The 19,598-nt window shown below is 34.0% G+C and overlaps 1 protein-coding gene and 1 long non-coding RNA gene across 4 annotated transcripts; one reads left to right on the top strand and one right to left on the bottom strand.

The window, feature by feature from the left end:
* Positions 1 to 2,982: 2,982 nt before the first annotated feature.
* Positions 2,983 to 14,224, top strand: AGL21 (AGAMOUS-like 21). Its single transcript, XM_059581770.2, has 8 exons — positions 2,983 to 3,040; positions 3,122 to 3,337; positions 6,959 to 7,037; positions 10,539 to 10,600; positions 11,747 to 11,846; positions 11,964 to 12,005; positions 12,114 to 12,197; positions 12,330 to 14,224. Exons 2-8 carry the CDS (start codon positions 3,156 to 3,158, stop codon positions 12,471 to 12,473), a joined length of 693 nt encoding a protein of 230 aa, XP_059437753.2. The 5' UTR covers positions 2,983 to 3,040; positions 3,122 to 3,155; the 3' UTR covers positions 12,474 to 14,224.
* Positions 7,049 to 14,306, bottom strand: LOC132170693 (uncharacterized). Of its 3 annotated transcripts, none has more exons than XR_009438983.2 (3): positions 14,242 to 14,306; positions 9,884 to 10,161; positions 7,049 to 7,215 (listed from the first exon to the last, which is right to left on the bottom strand). It is a non-coding gene; the product is annotated as an uncharacterized LOC132170693 (long non-coding RNA). The 3 variants fall into 3 exon arrangements; XR_009438984.2 differs by having other exon boundaries at positions 9,884 to 10,185; positions 14,242 to 14,287; XR_015912616.1 differs by lacking the exons at positions 7,049 to 7,215; positions 9,884 to 10,161 and adding an exon at positions 12,128 to 12,441 and having other exon boundaries at positions 14,242 to 14,296.
* Positions 14,307 to 19,598: the final 5,292 nt, after the last annotated feature.

Raw genomic sequence — 19,598 nt, forward strand, 5'->3', positions numbered from 1 at the left:
TTATTGACACCAATCTTCTTCCATCAACCCTAGAGAAAGTAGAGTTTAAATTTCATGACTTAGTCCATAATAAGGCAACTACTATTGCTTTATCATCAACTATGTTACATAGAAAATAAATTGGTGGTTGGCCATGCTTGCTCTCCGATGGCTTCCCAACAATGGGTTTTCGCTGTTGATCGACATCTTTCTCCAATTATAATGGGCAACTACACCAAAAGTTGATGTTATGGTAGCCCAAGATGGGGCATAGGAAGAGGCAGAACCTCGAAAAGTCCTTCAATCCTTCTAAAACTCTCGTTAAGAAATAACAACCACTAAAAGGAAGTTGAAATGGGAAATACACCGTCAAAAACTGATCAAAAGCCGATGAAGAGGGAGAACGAACTCTGGTTGCACAAGTCTCCACTACAAGATCAAACAACAGTGGCACAAGGAGACTAAAATCCAAAAAACACAACAAAATAATAAAGCAATAAGATAAACACAACAAGAGTAGCTACGACAGAGGAGAACAACGCTAGGATGGTGAGTACAATCCAAGCGTCAGGGCGTGAAGGCCTCACGCCAACATGTGGTGGTCAAATGGAGGGGGTCGATGTGGAGCAAAATGGCTGAGGAAAACAATGGTGAGGCTCGTCGGTGGCCTGGACAGCGGAGGATGATAGATCGAACTTTGAAAAAAATCATATCAATAAAACAATGCTAATACTAAGGCTAAGAGTAGCAGGGGGCGCAAGTGGATAGAGAGGAAGCTGAGATCGGGGGTTTTGTGGTGGAGAGGGGATGGTGCAGCTCAGTAGTGGTGGAGGAGCAGAGAGGTGCTGTGGAGGGGACGGTGCTGCTAGAGAGGAAGAAATTAAAGAGTTTGAAAAAAACAAAGGAGAGAGGGAGCAAACAAGAGGACTTGGAAAGAAGGTAGGGAAAGGGAGGAGGAAGGAAAAAAGAAAAACTCCTTAATTCCATCTTACCTTAAAACAACCACAAGAGGCAGTGGGGAGCCTCACAATGAGGAGGGAAAACTTTTTTCTTTTAAAGAGAAGGGAGAGTTGGATTATCTATATGAGAGTTAACAGCATGTCTAATACCTCATAGAATAGAATGCACCTCCATAGAAACAAGTTATGCACAATTTGGTTTCTAAAAAAACTAAATTTGATCCATAGCAATAGATGCAAAGATCTGAAAATTGTGACTCTTTTTTAGGGATAGCTAAGAATTTAGAAGGATTAACAATAGTCTTAACCCAATTAGAGATGTGCAAATCAACAAAAGCTTCAACATTTAAAGGACAACTTGAATTCCTGCATATAATCCTTGCAATAACACAACCTAAAAAGATGTGATTTGCAGCCTCCAAGTTTGAATTACAAAGTGGCAGAACCATACCTCATCCTCCATGTTAGAAGAAGCAGAAAATCTGGAAACTTATGTTGAGTGTTATAAAAGATCCAGTACGTCTTGAGAGTTAGGAATAAATAAAAAGACTTATGTTGTATTCGTTACTTGGAGGGTCCATGTCGCTAGATTATGCACTGCACTATTTGTACTACAATAAATTCTACGAATTTTGCATCGGGAAAGAAAGCCATAGAAAGCGAAGATATGCTAGGAACACTTCGTAATTGGATTAGTTGAGAAAAGAGGAGGGAATCACAATATGATCGAATAAATGAGGGTGGCCTCAAGGGGATGCTACTTGAGAGGAGAGCCTGGAGAATCCAACATGAAGTTGAAAGAAAGATGACACTTCTACACTTTCTAGGAAGCCAAAATTCACTATAACCTCGATCTTGCAACCAAGCAATTATGTGTAAATTAAGTTCTATCTAAATTAAATCACATATAGGCACTATCATCATAAGGGGATTAGTCGAGTTATAATTGAAATTTCTTAAAATCAATTATAAATCTCAATCACGTAATTTAATTTCACAATATAAGATTAATTAACTTAATTTTTGAGACGTCAAACTCATATTAATTTCCGGTCTTTCTCTATTAGGAATCCTACCTTCCTTAGGACAGGATTATTTTTGCCTTAAATAAAGGCCATGCAATAAATTTATATACATACATTGTATATATCTTAGAGATAGTTTAAGGTTTAATAAGAAGAGAGAGGGAGAGATCAGAGGTTCATTGTATTTTCCTTGATACTCATGGACATAGGAAATCTTCCCTAACCACGTTAAATTATTTTGTGTTAATCTTCCTCCTTATATGTGTCATTGTGTCCTACAAATTCTAAATTCATTTGGATGTTCGGTTGTTTTGATTCCTTTTCTAGTATTTGATTGTGAGTAATACAAAAAATTCATTCATAAAAATAATAATAATAATAATAATAATAATAATAATAATAAATGGACTTTGCATTTTGGATATGCATGACTTTGGTCTCTTTCTTGCCTTTTTTCGGATTTCAAAACCAATAGATGTCTCTCTCTCTCTCTCTCCCCACAAATTCAACCTTACCTTTTGCCTGACACATGGACCGAAAATTTCACCTGCGTTATTATATATATTGCTATGGTTTCTGAATTAACAGACTTATTATAATACATGGAGAAATGCAGGAAGACCATAATATCCCTCCCTTTGTTTTTTCAATGGCAAAAGTGTCGGACCATTAATATTACAACGACAGATTTCTTAGGTTTTTCTTTTCGAATTCGATGATTCATTATTCAATTTTTTTTTTTAAATCTAATTAATAAAATAAATGCTGAACAAAATATTGTTTACTGTGCCATTAAAACTTTCCTACATAGTAACACAAGTGGACGTATAGTCCCATGCACGTGTCACTCTATGATACGTACCTCAGACGCCGCCATGAAAATACTTGGATAAAATATGAATACTCTTCTCCATTTACCATTTCTGTATATATGATTATGATTATATTCACCACCCCCTAAGCCGTTTTTTCTCTCATCCCATAAAGCTAAGCTAAACGAAGATGCAACACAAACCTCAAAGACCATCTTGTCATCATCAATAGTCAAAACTCTTGCTTTGTCTGATCAACCTGAAGGTAAGTTTTCATGGAAGCCTTTCGGGTCTTACCCTTTTGAGATTTTTTCAAACTATTTATGATGAAGGGTCTTTATTGCAGGAACCCTAAAAGTGTGGGGAAAGCACAAGGGGGGATGGGGAGAGGGAAGATTGCAATTGAAAGGATCGGTAATTCAACGAGCAGGCAGGTTACTTTCTCAAAGCGGAGAAAGGGGTTGATCAAAAAGACCAAGGAGCTGGCCATCCTGTGTGATGCTGAAGTTGGACTTATCATCTTTTCCAGCACTGGAAAGCTCTATGAATTTGCAAGCACCAGGTCTAGCATAATTTCAGATAATATGATTTTATATATTATTTGATTTTTTTTTTTTTTCTTCTTCCAATTATTTTCCTTAAAAAAATATACATATATGTTTGTCATTATTGTTTAAGGATCATGTACAATGTTCTTAGGATGATCTTCTTTGGGAAAGGTAGAATCAAATTGGAAAAAGAATAAAGGGACTAGCTATATATATTGCTTTGCCACTAGCTAGGTACCTATATACCGTAGTCCCCTGGCAAGGAAATCTAGCCAGCTAGACGAGGTTTCAGGTTTGAGCATAAACCTGCTATTTATATATATAGTAGGATGGGACTGATTTTTGCATTTTTGGATATCAAATATATATTTCACTCAATCAAACATGGCAGAAGATGGAAAGTGATGGTGAATTATAACGCAGATGTTATCAGGTAAATAGAAGTGGCTGATGAAATTAATGCATGCTATTTTCCTAACCCGTTGTAGATCGCACCAGTTACTCTAGCTCTTAGGTTTGGAAGTTTCAAACGCAACAAACATATATAGCATCTATTTTGGACTGCAGTGTCTTTAGTTCTCTTTATATATATATCACGAATTGTTGGATTGTTTATCTAAGATTAATATTTTACTGATGATCATAAGTTATGAATTATTAAGACAAAATAAAATGCATTTTTGGTATAACTAGGAGCAAAAACAAGGGAGTGATGATCAGTGGAATGAAAGTAGTACTTTAAAAAAAAAATGTTAATTTTCATCATCTTGGATCAATTCTTAGAATGAATGTGAGATTAAAAAAAAACTAAAAAAACAAAGGGTATTACTCAAACAAAAGTGTTGTTAAAGGATACTAAAACTTTTACTATAAATCCCTTACAAACTAATGTAATAACGTATGTGACACTAACAATGCTAGTAACTAAATAATTAAATTCTATTGTAGCTAATGTGACACTGCCACATGGACTGTCGAGTCAATTTGTAGAAGATTATTGTAATAAAAATTATAGTACTTCAAACATTTTCTCTCGAACAAATAGAGTAACATGGATGAAGCAGAGAAGTAGTTATGAACCGGTATCAAACATATATAAATTAAAAGGAAATTTGTATACTCATATGAATGTTTTGATGAAAGGATAACGATGTGATAATATATAAAAATCGAGATACTTGCATTTTTAATTAATTAAGGTGCTAGTATGGAACCAATGAGAATAATCAAAACAAAGAAAGCTATTTGTAAGATATGACCATGATTAATTTAAGCTCAATTTATGGGTAGTTTTAACCACATGTATCTTAGCTTAGATCATTATTACATTCCATCTTTTGAAAAAATAAAATAAAATTCATTTCTTTTTAGGTTGAAGGTTTGAGGAAGCTGCTAAAACAAATGTTAGATATCTTTAGATATCTTTTCAACTTTTTTCTTTCTTTACATTTTTCCTTTTTTCCTCCTTTTTTTTTTTTTTTTTTTTTTTGTTTGGTATTAAATGGCTTTGAAGATCAGGAACCCCATCCAATGACCACATGAGATGTAGCTCAACTCAGATTGTTTCAGCTCTTTCTTTCTTTCATTTTTCTTCCCTTTTTTATTTTTTGTTTTTTTTGTTTTGTCAATATATATATATAGAGAGAGAGAACTTGACTAGCTCCCATGATATATCACACATTATTAACCTCATGTGTGTCCCCACTACATAAACATATAGGGAATCTACAAGTGAGACTTTGATATAATATGCTGTGACACTACCCTAATTCAGATGTTTAAACTTATAAGTTTGGCCCCAAAAATATATATATTGGGATGGAACTACATATATATAGACCAGGGGGAGCATGGCCTCCTTTGGTTTTCAAATTTTCTTTTTAAAACTTTTTTATTAAGTTATATATAAAATTTACTATTGTGATTACTACCTAATATGGGATTTAGTAACTCACGTACTCCTACTGTATACGCCAATTATTCTACAAGTACTCTAGAAGAAATAGCATACCACAATCTTAAGAAGTACTTGTTGAATTGATCACTCTAAAGCAAGTATAAATCATTCTACAAAAAACCTGTTAAATTATCAGTTATTTTAATATGATATCAACGTAGAGATTTTGAGTTTGAACCTTAACTCTATAGTTATCAGTTGTTTCAACATGATATCAAAGTAGATATATTGAGTTCAAACCTTAACTCTATAGTTTACCTTTTCATTTCAATTAAATAATTTAACATATTCAATCTCACTTGTTGATGAAGAATTAAAACTCACACATGAGAAGGGAGTGTGAGAATATTAATTAAATGAATTCATCATTTTCTGTCAGCTTAAACTAAGAGTAGCCTGTGATTTAGCAAGACATTTCTTTAGTTTCGTATTTGATGTATCCAAAAGTTAACCTTTTGCCATTTGTAATAGGATGACCATGATAAATTTGGATGATTCTGATTCTAAATCCTAGTACAATTACATAGTACTGATGCTTCTAATAATGTAAATGGTTTGGTTACATTAATTTATTGCTTCTAGTAATTAATATTAGTGGTTTGGATGTCTTTATTGAGATCGAGGTGCATACATGATAAGGATCGATAATGATGATCACTTGCATGCATAGATAACATTTGTTTTATCATTTAATTATCTGATCCTGTATTTTGAATGCAAAAGTGATCATTATCCTTATGGGTACACAATCATTGTGTGTGTTAGGTAGCATGCATTGTCACAGCGCGCAGCTCATAATGAAGCTATATATGTTTGAATTAATCCATTTTATTTGCAATCGAAAAACCTTCTTCATTCAAGAGCTAGCTTCTGCCAATTATAGAAAAGTTTTCTCTTTTTCATGGAAAACTAATAAAATTATGAATTAAGCAGCCGAAAAATTTGGCACGTCATTGTGGCCTACAATGCACCAATAGCTTTCATAGCCTGCTTTTGCAATTTTGATAGAATAACCTATGGTCTAATATTAGGTTGATTCAATTCTTTTTAATAAATGAATAAGTTTCCATACTCTCTGATACATCGTAATTGTGTATCATGTGTCATGCACCATTGGTGGCTTAAGCTAGCTTTTGTCCCAATTCAAAGGCTCCAAAAGATAACATTATAGTTTAATGTATGATAACTAGAATTAAATCATTAATAAGCTAAATGGAGGGACCATGTGCAGGTAAGCATGCAACAACATAGCCGAAAGCAGTCTTAGAAAAGTAAAACAGAAAAAATAAAATAGATTGCAATTCAAACAACCTAAATTAATTACTTCCTCAATTCAGACACCTACCCAAAGTGAAAGTTTGAAAGTCCATCCATTTTGAACTGACCTATTGAGATTTACTCTTAAATTCATAGAAATAACTTTACTATCTTCTAGCTGAGTAATACAAGGAGGAGGTTAAGGATTCAACCTGTGGATGTGGAAATTTAGAGAGAGAGAGAGAGAGACCTTAAGATTGGCAGTAAAACTTAATTATCTTAATTTACACCAAACATGATGTTTTCTTCCACTATGAAGGGGCGTCTCATGCATGGCTGCTCTAGATTTTCACACTGATGCATATTACAGCATGATCAGTACAACACTGCAAAATCTGATTATTCTAATTACTTTCACCAGCATGAAAGCAGTAACTGAGAGATATCACAAATCAAAGGAGGAACATCAGCAACTGCAGAATCCAGCATCAGACGCCAAGGTATGCTCACATTAAGCTCTCCCTTCAATCCTTCTCGCAAATTTTCCACAATAACTTGGAGCTTTATTTGAAGATATTGTTTGCATGAGCACTGGAGATTTGCGACAATGAGATACCTAATAACAAAATCCTACCAAGTCTGAGTCGTACTTGACTTCGCATTAGTGACCTGCCAAAACTGTTTTGTACGTGTAAGTTCATCATATGCATAAACGTTGGTCATATACATACATCTAGCCATTAGATTTCACATATCTAATGGTCTATATGTTGTCATATAACAAATATGTTGTTACTTCATTTAAAATTTTAAATAACATAATACCATGTACACCGTTAGATGCAACAAAACAAAACCTTGATAGTAAAATAGATCCTTTCAATTTTACTTAAAATGAAGATGTTTTTCCCATTGATTATGAGGTATTTGGAGGGGAGGAATGCTAGGCTAATTAAAAAATATTTTACAAAAAAAAAAATCTCTTACAAAGTGATGTGACACAACATGATTGAAAATGAGATGAATTCAAATTTTAAGAATTTCAATCATGTTATGCCACATTACTTTGTAATAAGTTTTTTTTTTAAATATTTTGTGAGCCTAGCATTTCTCTTTCGGAGGGGGGAGGAGATTTAACTGGGTTGTGAAGGTTTTCTAAGGTACTTTTTAGTTATTTAGCCTTTGTCCTTCTCAAAGACTTGTGTGTAGCTTATGCTCGGTCCCCCTTTAATGTTTTGTGTTTGGGAGTTGCTTTTTGCAGATCTGTTTGTTTCTTTATTTCATTAAAATTATATATATATATATATATATATATATATATATAAAGAATAGCTAAATTTTGATTTAGTTTGTTCAAAGATATGGTTTGTCCAAGAATTATACTCACTTTATGCTGAAATGTCCATCTCATGCTTCCCTCAAGTCCAAAGATAAAGTTTGTACTTCAAGCTTTATCTAGTCCAAAGATAAATTTTTAATAATCATAGTGCCATCATGATTGATTTATCTAGTTATATTAACTTAATCTTCACCTCAGCCAAGGATATGAGCAGCTGCCTATTGCTTACACTTGCAAAATCATAAACACCCGCTAATTGTTACCTGTTATATTGTAACATCTCCTGCTCTAAGTGGTATGATATTGTCCGCTTTGGGCCAAGCCCGCACGGTTTTATTATTGGATTTATTCCCAAAATGCCTCATACCATTTAGAGAGAGTATATTTCATATAAACACATCACTTTTTCCATGCCTAGGCAATGTGGGACGTCACAATCACCCTCTCTTAGGACCCAGCGTCATCGTTGGCGACCCTCATGGGCTTGTGCACGCTCCCCCCATCTCAGGCTGGGCTATGGCTTTAATACCATAATGTAACATCTCCTGCTCCAAGTGGTATGATATTGTCCGCTTTGGGCCAAGCCCGCACAATTTTATTATTGGATTTATCCCCAAAAGGCCTCATACCATTTAGAGAAAGTATATTCCATATAAACACATCACATTTTCCATGCGCAGGCAATGTGGGACGTCACAATTATTGTGACGTCCCACATCACCTGGGTATGGAGATGAAGATGTGTTTAAATGTATACTACACACTTAATGACGACAACGTGTTTTAAAACCGTGATAATCATGATCCCATCAGAACTCCGCAATTAAGCGTGCTTCTGCTGGAGTAGTACTAGGATGGGTGACCTCCTGGAAAGTTTGGTTTGGAGAGCCAAAAGCGGACAATATTGTGTGTCATTGAGGTGGGGTATTACATATAGTATCAGAGTCATTGCCCAGCCTGAGATGTGGGGAGCGTGCATAAGCCCATAAAGGTCGCTAGCGGGCACTAGACGCCATGAATGGACTAATCCCATGAGGCACTTGCTGGGATGGACGCCAAGAATGGGCTAATCCCATGAGAGTCGCTAGCGGGAACGCTGGGTCTTAAGAGGGGGTGATTGTGACGTCCCACATCGCATAGGTATGGAGATGAGAATGTGCTTAAATGTATACTATACACTTAATGACGACAACGCATTTTAAAGCCGTGATGGCCATGATCCTATCAGAACTCCGCAGTTAAGCGTGCTTCTACTGGAGTGGTACTAGGATGGGTGACCTCTTAGGAAGTCTGGTTTGGAGAGCCAAAAGCAGACAATATTGTGTGTCATTGAGGTGGGGTGTTACATATATATCTTCCAAACAAGCTCTTGATGCTTTTGCAATATCAACCAGAATTATATTCAAGAATTGTGCTAAATGCATCAGTACTGTACTGCAAGAAATTACTAAATGCATTAGTACATATGCTGCAAGAAATTAATACTTGAATATAAAATTATGTCAGTAATGTGTGAAAAAGTACTGTCAAAACCGTGAAAACTTGGAATTAGTTATTCTTGCATATTGCAGGATGTGGATGTCAAATTAGTGATGGAATGACACACAGAATTGGATGCTAAATCAACCACATTGCTATGATTATGAAACCATATCTTTTTGCGTCATTGTTCAAATTGTGTATTTGGACCATTTATGCATCTGGTCCCAACTGCCCAACATAATGGACAACCTAGATATTGGCATTTAAGTGTAGAGACGAAAATTGCAGAGACAACAAAAGAGTCGACCACTAGAGGCCTTTCACGCATATTTTTGACACAAATCCAATAGAAAAGCAAACCAAGTGGACCTAGGTCAAAAGTCGCATGCACAACGTAACTTCAAAACTTCAAAATAAACTAGCTTATCACTTCTGCACTCATCATGTACACGGGTGTGAATAAAGAGATCTTTCCATCAATGCCAGCATATGTAGGAAAAGAGGTAACCAAATTCAAATGCATACCTATATCTTTTACTATCAGTAATGGAGTCTCAGCAAACTTCATTTTTTTTTCCTGGTCATCTCAGCAAACTTCATTTAAATCAACATTGACGCAGGTATGAACCTGATACACCAATAGCTTTTATAAACCTTTTCAACGTCCAAGTTGATCGCTAGCTAAGGCTTACTATTTGTATGTCCTTCATTCCATGCTTATTATTTGTACTGCATAACCACTAGCCCACGAGAGTATGGAAGAGTGGAGCACATTTCAACAGGCCATTATCTAACTCTGAAATCTGAATCAGACATGACAGTTGCACCTTAAATGATTACACAAATATATATAAGTAAAAACCACAAACTTGAGCTACTAACCAATTGGTGATAGTCAATGCATTAATAAATCAAACATATTGAAGAGAATCATATACTGATTACGTTATATGTTGCCACAGCTCTTAAACAGTCCAATATTGCTTTAGTAGCTTGGCATTAAGCAATTTCAAATCAGCAATGGTCATAGTTAAAATTATTGATAATCATTGGAAGCTTATCTATTTGGAGTAGTTAATGTTTATGGACACATTTTTAAATCTCTGTTTCCTTTCAGTCAGGATGCAGAAAAGAATCTCATAATTTTGCGTGCACTTAATTTTGTTACTGTACTTGCTAGTTTTGGCAAAGGGAGGCGGCAATCTTAAGGCAACAACTAGAGAACTTGCAAGAAATTCAGCGGTACCATCTTTCTCTTTGGCTTAAATTACATAATTTCACAGCAAAAATAAAAGTTGATTAACCTGAAAATATCAGAAATGATAATCCACATAAGTAGCCTATTTCTTGGATGCTATACACAATGCTTGTACCTTGCTAACCTAGGAATTATATGAATCCAACAAATATAAGAGAAATATCACAGTAGGAAATGTATATTAAAATATTTTCTGGCACTGAAAAGCATCCATTGACATCCTGGAAGTGATAAGACAAATGAGGCATAATTGATAATTCTATAAGCATAAACCCCTCATAAGGGCATTTTTTTTGGTGGGGGGGGGAGGTTGAACCATGCTAAAACAGGCTAAAGCAGGAGAAAATAAGGGGCTGACAAAATTACAGTCAATTTCTTGCTTTTTCATCACATACCCAGTCAGTCAAACACAGAAAAGATAGACCAAAAATAAAAAGGTTCTGCCAATAGTAAAAATAAAGGGAAAAGTGCAAAATTAGTCTATGTGGTTTGCTTGATTTGCAAATAGTTCTCTATAGTATCAAAATGAACTCAGAAGTCCCTGAAGTATGCCAAAAAAAATTTTACTCCTTATAGTCAAATTTATTGGTTCTGATGTGTCACACGTTAAAACCAATAAAATTGTGACACATGTCCTATTTAAGTCAGTGTAACACTAACGAAATTTGTTAAGTCAGTGGACGGAATTTGACTTTTGGGAGTAAATTGTTTTTTGTCATACCTCATGGACCTCTAAGTTCGTTTTGATACCACAAGGAGTTAATTGTAAATCAAGTAAACCATAAAGACTGATTTTTCATTTTTCCCAAAAATAAATGAAGTAAATAACACAATCAAACTCTATTTTTCAGAAGTTCAAACTATTACATAAGATGAAGATAAATGTGCACTACATGAAACACATCAAAAACCAGTTTCATTACTATGTTTTTCCAACATTACCAGTATAATCATGCAGTTTACTCCAAATTATATAAACCATGTAGCAGCCAATAATACATATGCTTCAACAACAATGAATTGACCTCATGTATCTCACCTAATTATCATATAAATAGATACCAGATATAGAATATAAATCTAACCCCTAACAGGTAACCTACAATAAAAATAATGTCATGGTAAGACAGGCATATGATGGGAGAACAACTTTATGGTTTGGGCGTCAAAGACCTACAAGATCTGGAGAATCAACTAGAAATGAGTCTGCAGGGTGTACGAATGAAAAAGGTCAGAAACTTAATATTGATGCAATGCTTAATATTCTCCCGTGTGTGTGTGTAAAGTACAAGGAGTTTAAATCTGAAGCACCTGCATGAATCTTAACATGATCTTTTAACTTTGCAGGAACAAATCTTAACTGACGAAATACAAGAACTAAACCGAAAGGTCTTCTTTCCAGAAAAAAAAAAAAAAAAAAAAAACTAGTTTTCGTTTGTAACAATTTTCTGTTAAGAATTATGTCATCTATAAAAGCTATTTTTTTTTTTATTACAGGGAAATCTTATCCATCAGGAAAATCTAGAACTGTATAAGAAGGTAAACCTTATTCATCAAGAAAACAGGGAATTGTACAAGAAGGTATTCTGATTTATAACACCCGAACTCCAAACATCCCTCAAGAACTTATAAACCATCCTTACATCCCCCTTGAAATGGTAAGATATGAGACTAGTACACTTCTTGAGCATAACAATCAGACTCATGTCTCAGGTTTACAGCACGACTGCAGCAGGCATAAATTCATTCATTCCATATGGAACTAACATCAGAGAGGACTTGCATGTTCCTATCCATCTTCAGCTATGCCAGCCCCATCAACAAGCTTATGAGACGCCAGCAAAAGAAACAGAATAAAAGTAAAAATTTATTTCACACCCTTCATAAAATTTATTGCAGATTGATTTATTTATTTTCTATTTCAGTATTTATCCCAAATATAATACATGAAACTGCAACAGAGTACAACTTCATCAAAGAAATGCACTGAGGATTTTGGACAAATGTTATTCAACTTACTCTAAACAAATAATGAAGCACAGAGGAACATGCTTCTTGGTGTGAGATGAGCTAGATAAGTTGAATCAGGACAATGCCAGTATGACATTTTGTTTCTGAAATTAACATCAAATTCAGTCATGACATTGGTGGAAGCAAATACCTGTTGTATCTATGTAAATTACATTCTAGGAAAATCTGAATGAAATCTTTTGGGGCTTAAATCTTTTTCAGCTCTAAAAAGGAACTTATGACACTAAAAATTATATTCCTGATGTTGTGTTATCATCATCATCATCATTATAATTATTGACCCTTTCTATTGGTAAGATTTAAGCCTATGAGTCACCTACACAACCTTACTCCACCGGCTTACACCTGAGCCAAGATCTAAGATTGAGATTATGTACAATATATTTGAATTGAACTCCATTCTTCTAGTTGAGTTTGGTAATAAAACAAATATAGATATATAAATCAGAAAGATTAACAAATCAGAGAACTGAAGACAATTTTAAGAGAGATCTATAACAAAATGTCATCTTGAACCAGAAATTTCTTATAAGCAAAACTCATCCGAAACTTGCATCAGAATCAGAAAGCTATGATTGACAACAGATACAAAAACCAAACCATGAATACATCAGGTGAACCCCTTCTCTAAAATATCACTCAATAATGACTGTCCTTGACCATAAAAGTAGATATTTGAAGGATATCAACCTTCAGTACCTTAATTCTCCCATTTCTCATCAGATACTAGTAGACAGTAATCCTATTGCATGGGTGTTGTTTCAACTTTTGATTGTTCTAGTGTCATCCACTCTCTAGTCATGTTTACAGGTATGATATCATGGGTTCAGTTTTTTCAGAAAATGGGGTACCTCAATAGTTGAGGCATTGAATTTATATGCCTTACTATAAGCATGTACCAATTATTACACATCAAGGGACAAAATTTCCTCCTTCCGGACCATGTGATTCGAGAACCATGTGAGCAGAAAAACTCTGCGAATGATTTGGCACCCTTATTCTCAAAGAATGAAAGCAGCCCTTTAAAACATATCTATTCAGCTGAGAATTTGGACAAACATTAAGCAGAGTACTAGAGAATCCCGTGAAACCGAACTGTGATATTTTCCATACCAAAAAAAAAAATAGTAGCTTCATTAAAGCCTTGAAGAATTGAGCTTTCCGATACAAACCAGAGAGGGCCAAGAAAATTTCCCATTTCATATTGAATAGAAATTGCCTCCAAGTTTCCAACAAATCATCGAGCAACAGGAAATTGCATCAAATGATCACATGCATAGTCCATAGACACGAGGAAACTTGCCAAAACAATAAACCCATCATAGTAAAGGTAAATCTCAACATAAATGCTTACAACAACACACATCAATTACGTACAAAATGTTTTGTGTGTATACACACGTGTGCGGGTCATACATGCAAAAATTTATAGTAACACATATGGGTTGTGTCTAATTCAGATATACAGCACGAGTTGAGTGACACAGACACTGATGATTAATCCCAGAAAGACGAATCACGAATGGAAAGATTATGAGTTTCAATTTTCAAAGTGAAGGAGAACAAATTAAAGACCAGAGGATCTGATTCGTACCTGGACAGAGCGAGCGTGAAAGTATCTGGAAGAGCAACGGCACGGGAGATTTAAATACACAGGTGGAAATGATTAGAAACAATTATACATATATACACACAGGTGGAACCGTGGAAATATCTTCCTACTTTTCTGATTCCCCTCCTATTGGGCTTAGAGTCCATTTAAGAGACTGATGTCTTTACGCATGAATGATTAGTTGGGCCTAGCCGAGCCTTACTAACAAATTCCTTTTATTGGGCCCAAAAAGAACAGTCCTTTTTTTTTGTTTTTTCTTTGTTATATTCTTTTTATGTCAAAATTGAGAGATTTCTTTTTTCGAGGAGTGCTAAGCATACTTTAAAATTATTTATTTATTTTTGTGACAGTAAAAATTATCATTTGATTAAATAAAAAATGAGAGTACATGTCGTATTTAATAGTAATTTTAAATCCCGTCCCACATTAAGGAGTACTAAGCACTTGAAAAATAACATTAGCATTGCATTATTTAATAATTAAAGCTCCGTTTGTTTTGATATCGTCAATTTTTTGATAGTTCGGTAGATATTGTCTCAATTGAATTGTCAATTTGGTGATAGTTTGAAGGTGGTATATGAACTTTTTTCTATATATTATCAAAGGTATAAAGTGTCGAATAAAAAATTTGAAAAAAAAAAAAAAAAAAGGAATTTATAAGTGCATCTTTTGTTCGAAGTGGGATTTAAAGCTTCTGAGTCACCTTCATTTGGTAATACATACATACATATATTTAAATCTTTGGAGCCATCTTCATCTGGTAATATATATATATATATGGTCATTGATCCATGGACCATAACCCTCCTCCATAAAAGCATATAAAAACGTGAAAAATATTTAGTTAGGAGTACATCATCACATAAGATGAAAGCCCTTGGAATATAAGACAGTGTACATGTAGCATCATGTCAACGTCACATCCATGAGATGAAGGCCCATAGGATGCAATGAACAATGGAATACGTTAAAAACTAAAAAGGAGAACAAAGAAAGTTTAAGAGAAGAATACAAAATAAGCCGATGCCATACTGTCGCAAGCTTTCCTGTGGCCTTTATGTAGGGCTATCTTTCTCCAGCCATGTCAAGTGGGGTGTCCTACGCCCACTGAAAACCATAATTATTCTGCATATCCATGTTGCAATTATTCTGTATTTACATGGCTCTTGCAGATCCCACCCCTTTTGGTCTCTTCTTGAGGAGCCTATAAATCACATAGAATGATCCCTAATCTTGTGACCATCTCAAATTTATAACCATTTAAACTGTAAACCTTCGTCTTAAAAAAGGAAATGTGTTTATGTGGGATGAGCTGGATTTTCTCAAAATTTATACTTAAATGAAGTCTGAGTGCCTTGGTCCACGCTCGGACCTCTCGACTCCCTCTCTCATTTCCTGTTCAAATTTCAAGAAATTCGAACTGAGAATTTCATCAATATTGGTCCACCATTAATCCATCACTAAGTTAGCACATGTGAATTTCTTACCCTGATGGGTCCCATTTAAGCTCTTTTTGTCATTAATTTTTCAACCGTTAGCCAGGAGACAACTACGACCGTGTTCAAATAATGTTACCAAGACCAGTCTCTCTTCTTTTACCTTCTTAAAAATACTATACGCAATTTCACTTTCTCTTTGTATATAACTAAATTACCATTTGATCTAATTCTCAACCTTTTTTATCGATAAAAAAATATATATATATATTACAAATTACAAATAATAATTTTTTAAATGTGTACTATATTTATCACTAAATTAGACTAAACATTGCCCAAGCATTGGTGGTGCTGCTGGAGCAGGATAATGACAAGTGATTTCAATGCATTGCAAGGAATAACTCTGCAGCAGATCAGCATCCGAATAATTATGCAGAGTACGTGATCAATAACAGCCAAAGAATTGATGGGCAGCCACTAAATTTTAGACCAGAAAAGTCACTTTTTTTCTTTTCTTTTAAGCCATAGATCCCAAGAGAACAGCTTAGAAATTTATAAAGGCCATAGCCAAGATACCAAAAAGATCAAAGGCATAATATATATATATATATATATATATATATATATATATATATGAGAAGAAAAATATTAATTTCTAAACTGAGATAGATCTTAACAGTAACAGTGATCATCAAAACTACAAATTAAGCTACTAATCACACAGAAGATTCATTACTCACGGAAATTAATCCCATCTAACATCTTGAAACACTACAGAATGATGGCGTCCAGGAACTTCATTATTGTGACACCCATCATCGAAATTCTGCGAGTAACTAACAGCATCATAATGGAAAGACAAAGGCTTTGACCCATAAAAGTTCTTGCTTTCTCTGACAAACCTCCTAAGAAGATTTCGCCATCTCCAGCTTCTTTTGCTATGGCTGCAGCAATGGATGCGGGAGTATCCGTTTTCTTCATGCAAGGGGAAGCACGAAGGCGACATCATGCAGCCAGACAAGTACGAGGATCGCCGGTGGGTGCTGGAATCCCTCTCCATTTCAAACACAAAATGTGGGATCGATCCAACTTTCAACTATGCCGCCTGGCCTGCCTTCTCATATGGTTGCTCTGCTCAATAACTTTATGAGTGAGAAGAAGATGCGTTTCTCTTGTAGGTACCAAGCATCTATGTAGTAAATCATTTTGTACTAACTTTGTGGGCCTTACAAAGTGTTTTTTTTTTTTTTTTTTTTTTTTTTTTTTTTTTTTTTTCTCAATAATTTTTGTGTCTGTTCCCACTTCAAAAAGACACAGATTTATGATGGGCAGAAGTGAATGTCTCAAATTCTTGTATGTACGTTAGGTATACTACAATCTTTTATTATTAAAAAAAAAAAATGTAATTATGGATTGATATGTGAGTTTGTAAGAAGGTCAGAGTAAAAGTTGTTATGTAACGATCCACGAAAAAATACTATTATTCATATTTGAGCTATTACTTCAAAATGACTAATCAATTTAGATCTCTTTAGAATTACTTATAAAGCAAGTTGTACCTAATAAAGAACTAATGTGATACTTAGCAGTATTAATAAGTGTCTTTATAATCTATCCATTCTATGTGAGTTGTTCATCTTACTGACGTCCTTGTCATTATCACTTTATGCAGTGCTCCAATAGTGCACAAGTGCGCTAGGTTGTTTTAACACAATTTGTAATGATACAAGGAAAGCATGCACGGAATATCATTCCAAAAATACTAGTCAATTTGAGACTCTCTAAAAACACTTATAAAATCTCAGTTTTACCAAGTAAAAAATCAATTTGTAATTTAACATTTATAAATATCTTTATAATCTACCGACTTTTTGTGAGTTATTCATCTTTTTAATGTAGGACTGGAATGTTACATGGTATCCAAAGTATTTTTGATTCGCATATGTACTCTAAAAGTTTTCTCTAAGAAATCGATTATATTTCTATGAAGAACTGGTTTGATTTATCAAAATCAAACTCCATTCCTCAGAGGAAAAAAGTAAAATCAAATAGCTGGTAGATTATAACGAAATTATGAATTTAAATATTTAATCAACAATTTAACATTTCTTTTATATATAGGATCAAATTTTTCTTTAATAAATAAAGTTTAATCCGTAAAATATTTAATAAAAATGAGATAGGAATAAAAGAGACAAAGTTTACATTTACAATTTCTACTATAAAATCTTAATAGATTTATGAAAAGTAATAATTAAAATGCTTCCCATGATTCTGTCAAAAGGATGGTATGACAGTTACAAAAGGATTACAATTCACATCATCTTATCACGTCAACATATTTGGTCGATCACTTTTGTAATATCTCTTTATCTCAATTTTCTTCCTTGAAATGATTGTTGCTTATCGTTATCTTTCTCCTCAGCTTTATCAAAATGTTTATTGGTGGTTTAGAAGATGCTGTCTCATCTCAATAAGTTAAGTAATTGATATTTTACCACACTTTGTATGTAATCAGTACTGATATTAATGGAGCCGACCCCACGAAGTGATCATGACCGTAATGAAGTTTTTGGATACTAATGATCGTCACTTTCTCAGTTGAATGGACACATCTGCAGACAAACAACTGCAAGATTTGATTACAGCATTGACTTTTCTTTTTATTTTTTATGGTAAATATGTGGGAATAATGTGATCAACTCATGAAACATTCTTCTACATTAATCAATCCTGTGTGTATATATATATACCTTCAGATATATAACAGAAAGAGATCGATCAAAGAATCTCCAATATTAGTGATGATTTATTGCTTGAACAGCTCGATTGTTATTTCTTAAATAAGATTAATGGCAGTAGTTGTCTGAACAAGTGTTTGACACCTCTATTAATTAAATGTGAAAGATTCTGTCAATAATAAGAGAACAAAACACAAAATGATCATGATCATGTGAGCCAGGCAAACGCATAATATTCTTTTCCTGAAAATTCTAGCTACCAACATATAAGAAATTAGATGGATAAATGAAGAAAAGAAGTTATATGTATAGATATATGATTTAAGCATGTGAGTTTGGAACAACCACAGCTTCAGCAGTCACACCCCACCAAAATTTGTGGGGACTTGGTACTTGTCGTGTTTCACAAATGTTATAAGGGAAGAGATAATTGAAGCAGAGGGACAGGGTCAAATGCTGACATTTTAGCCCCCTAGGATTTGGTGTCCACGGTTCCAACTTCCATGTCTTTGCTTATCTTGTTCTGACCTTCTTGGATTCCTTTTATCCCTCAGCCTTGAACCAGAAGATTAATTATTAATTATCGTTAACCATCTTATAGTTGTTCCTTGCATGCTTACTTTGGTTGACAAATGATATATGAATTGACATATGAGTCAATTAACGTAAACCATCTAAGGGTGATGCTTGAGGGGTGTTGAAATAATGAGGCGTTGATGATGTGTTGTTTGTGAGAAAAACTAAATTACAGAAATAATATTAGAAGCAAGAGAGAAAATAACATAATGAATTTACAAGTAGTTCAGTGTTAAAAACTTACGTATATCCACCACTTCCGGTAACTGTAAGAATTATATTGTGCTCATTAATTGTTTTACTTACAATACAAATATCTCTATTTATAGAATAGTGATGAGCAAATATAAATATGGTAATCAAATTATCTTGATTTGATTACAATTAACCTGTAAACAGTAAATATTTTAACATCAACCAAATATGGAATATGCAAAAAAATATTGTATATTTTTCATATATTTTAACATCTCCTCAAACTCAAGGTATAAGATTCTAAAACCTTTAATTTAAAATAAAAAACAAGAATGATGATGGGGCAACAAAGGCCGGGAATGGGCTGTAGACGGTAGTAAAGACTGAC

Source organism: Corylus avellana, chromosome 1, assembly GCF_965113065.1.
Source record: "Corylus avellana chromosome 1, dhCorAvel1.hap1.2, whole genome shotgun sequence".
Classification (NCBI taxonomy): Eukaryota; Viridiplantae; Streptophyta; class Magnoliopsida; order Fagales; family Betulaceae; genus Corylus; species Corylus avellana.

Excerpts from the sequence above, each read along its gene's own strand:
- AGL21 (XM_059581770.2), top strand. The coding sequence starts at position 3,156 with ATGGGGAGAGGGAAGATTGCAATTGAAAGGATCGGTAATTCAACGAGC. Across the intron at positions 10,601-11,746 it reads AACTTGCAAGAAATTCAGCG|GCATATGATGGGAGAACAAC; the intron begins GTACCATCTTTC and ends ATGGTAAGACAG. Across the intron at positions 12,198-12,329 it reads ACAGGGAATTGTACAAGAAG|GTTTACAGCACGACTGCAGC; the intron begins GTATTCTGATTT and ends CTCATGTCTCAG.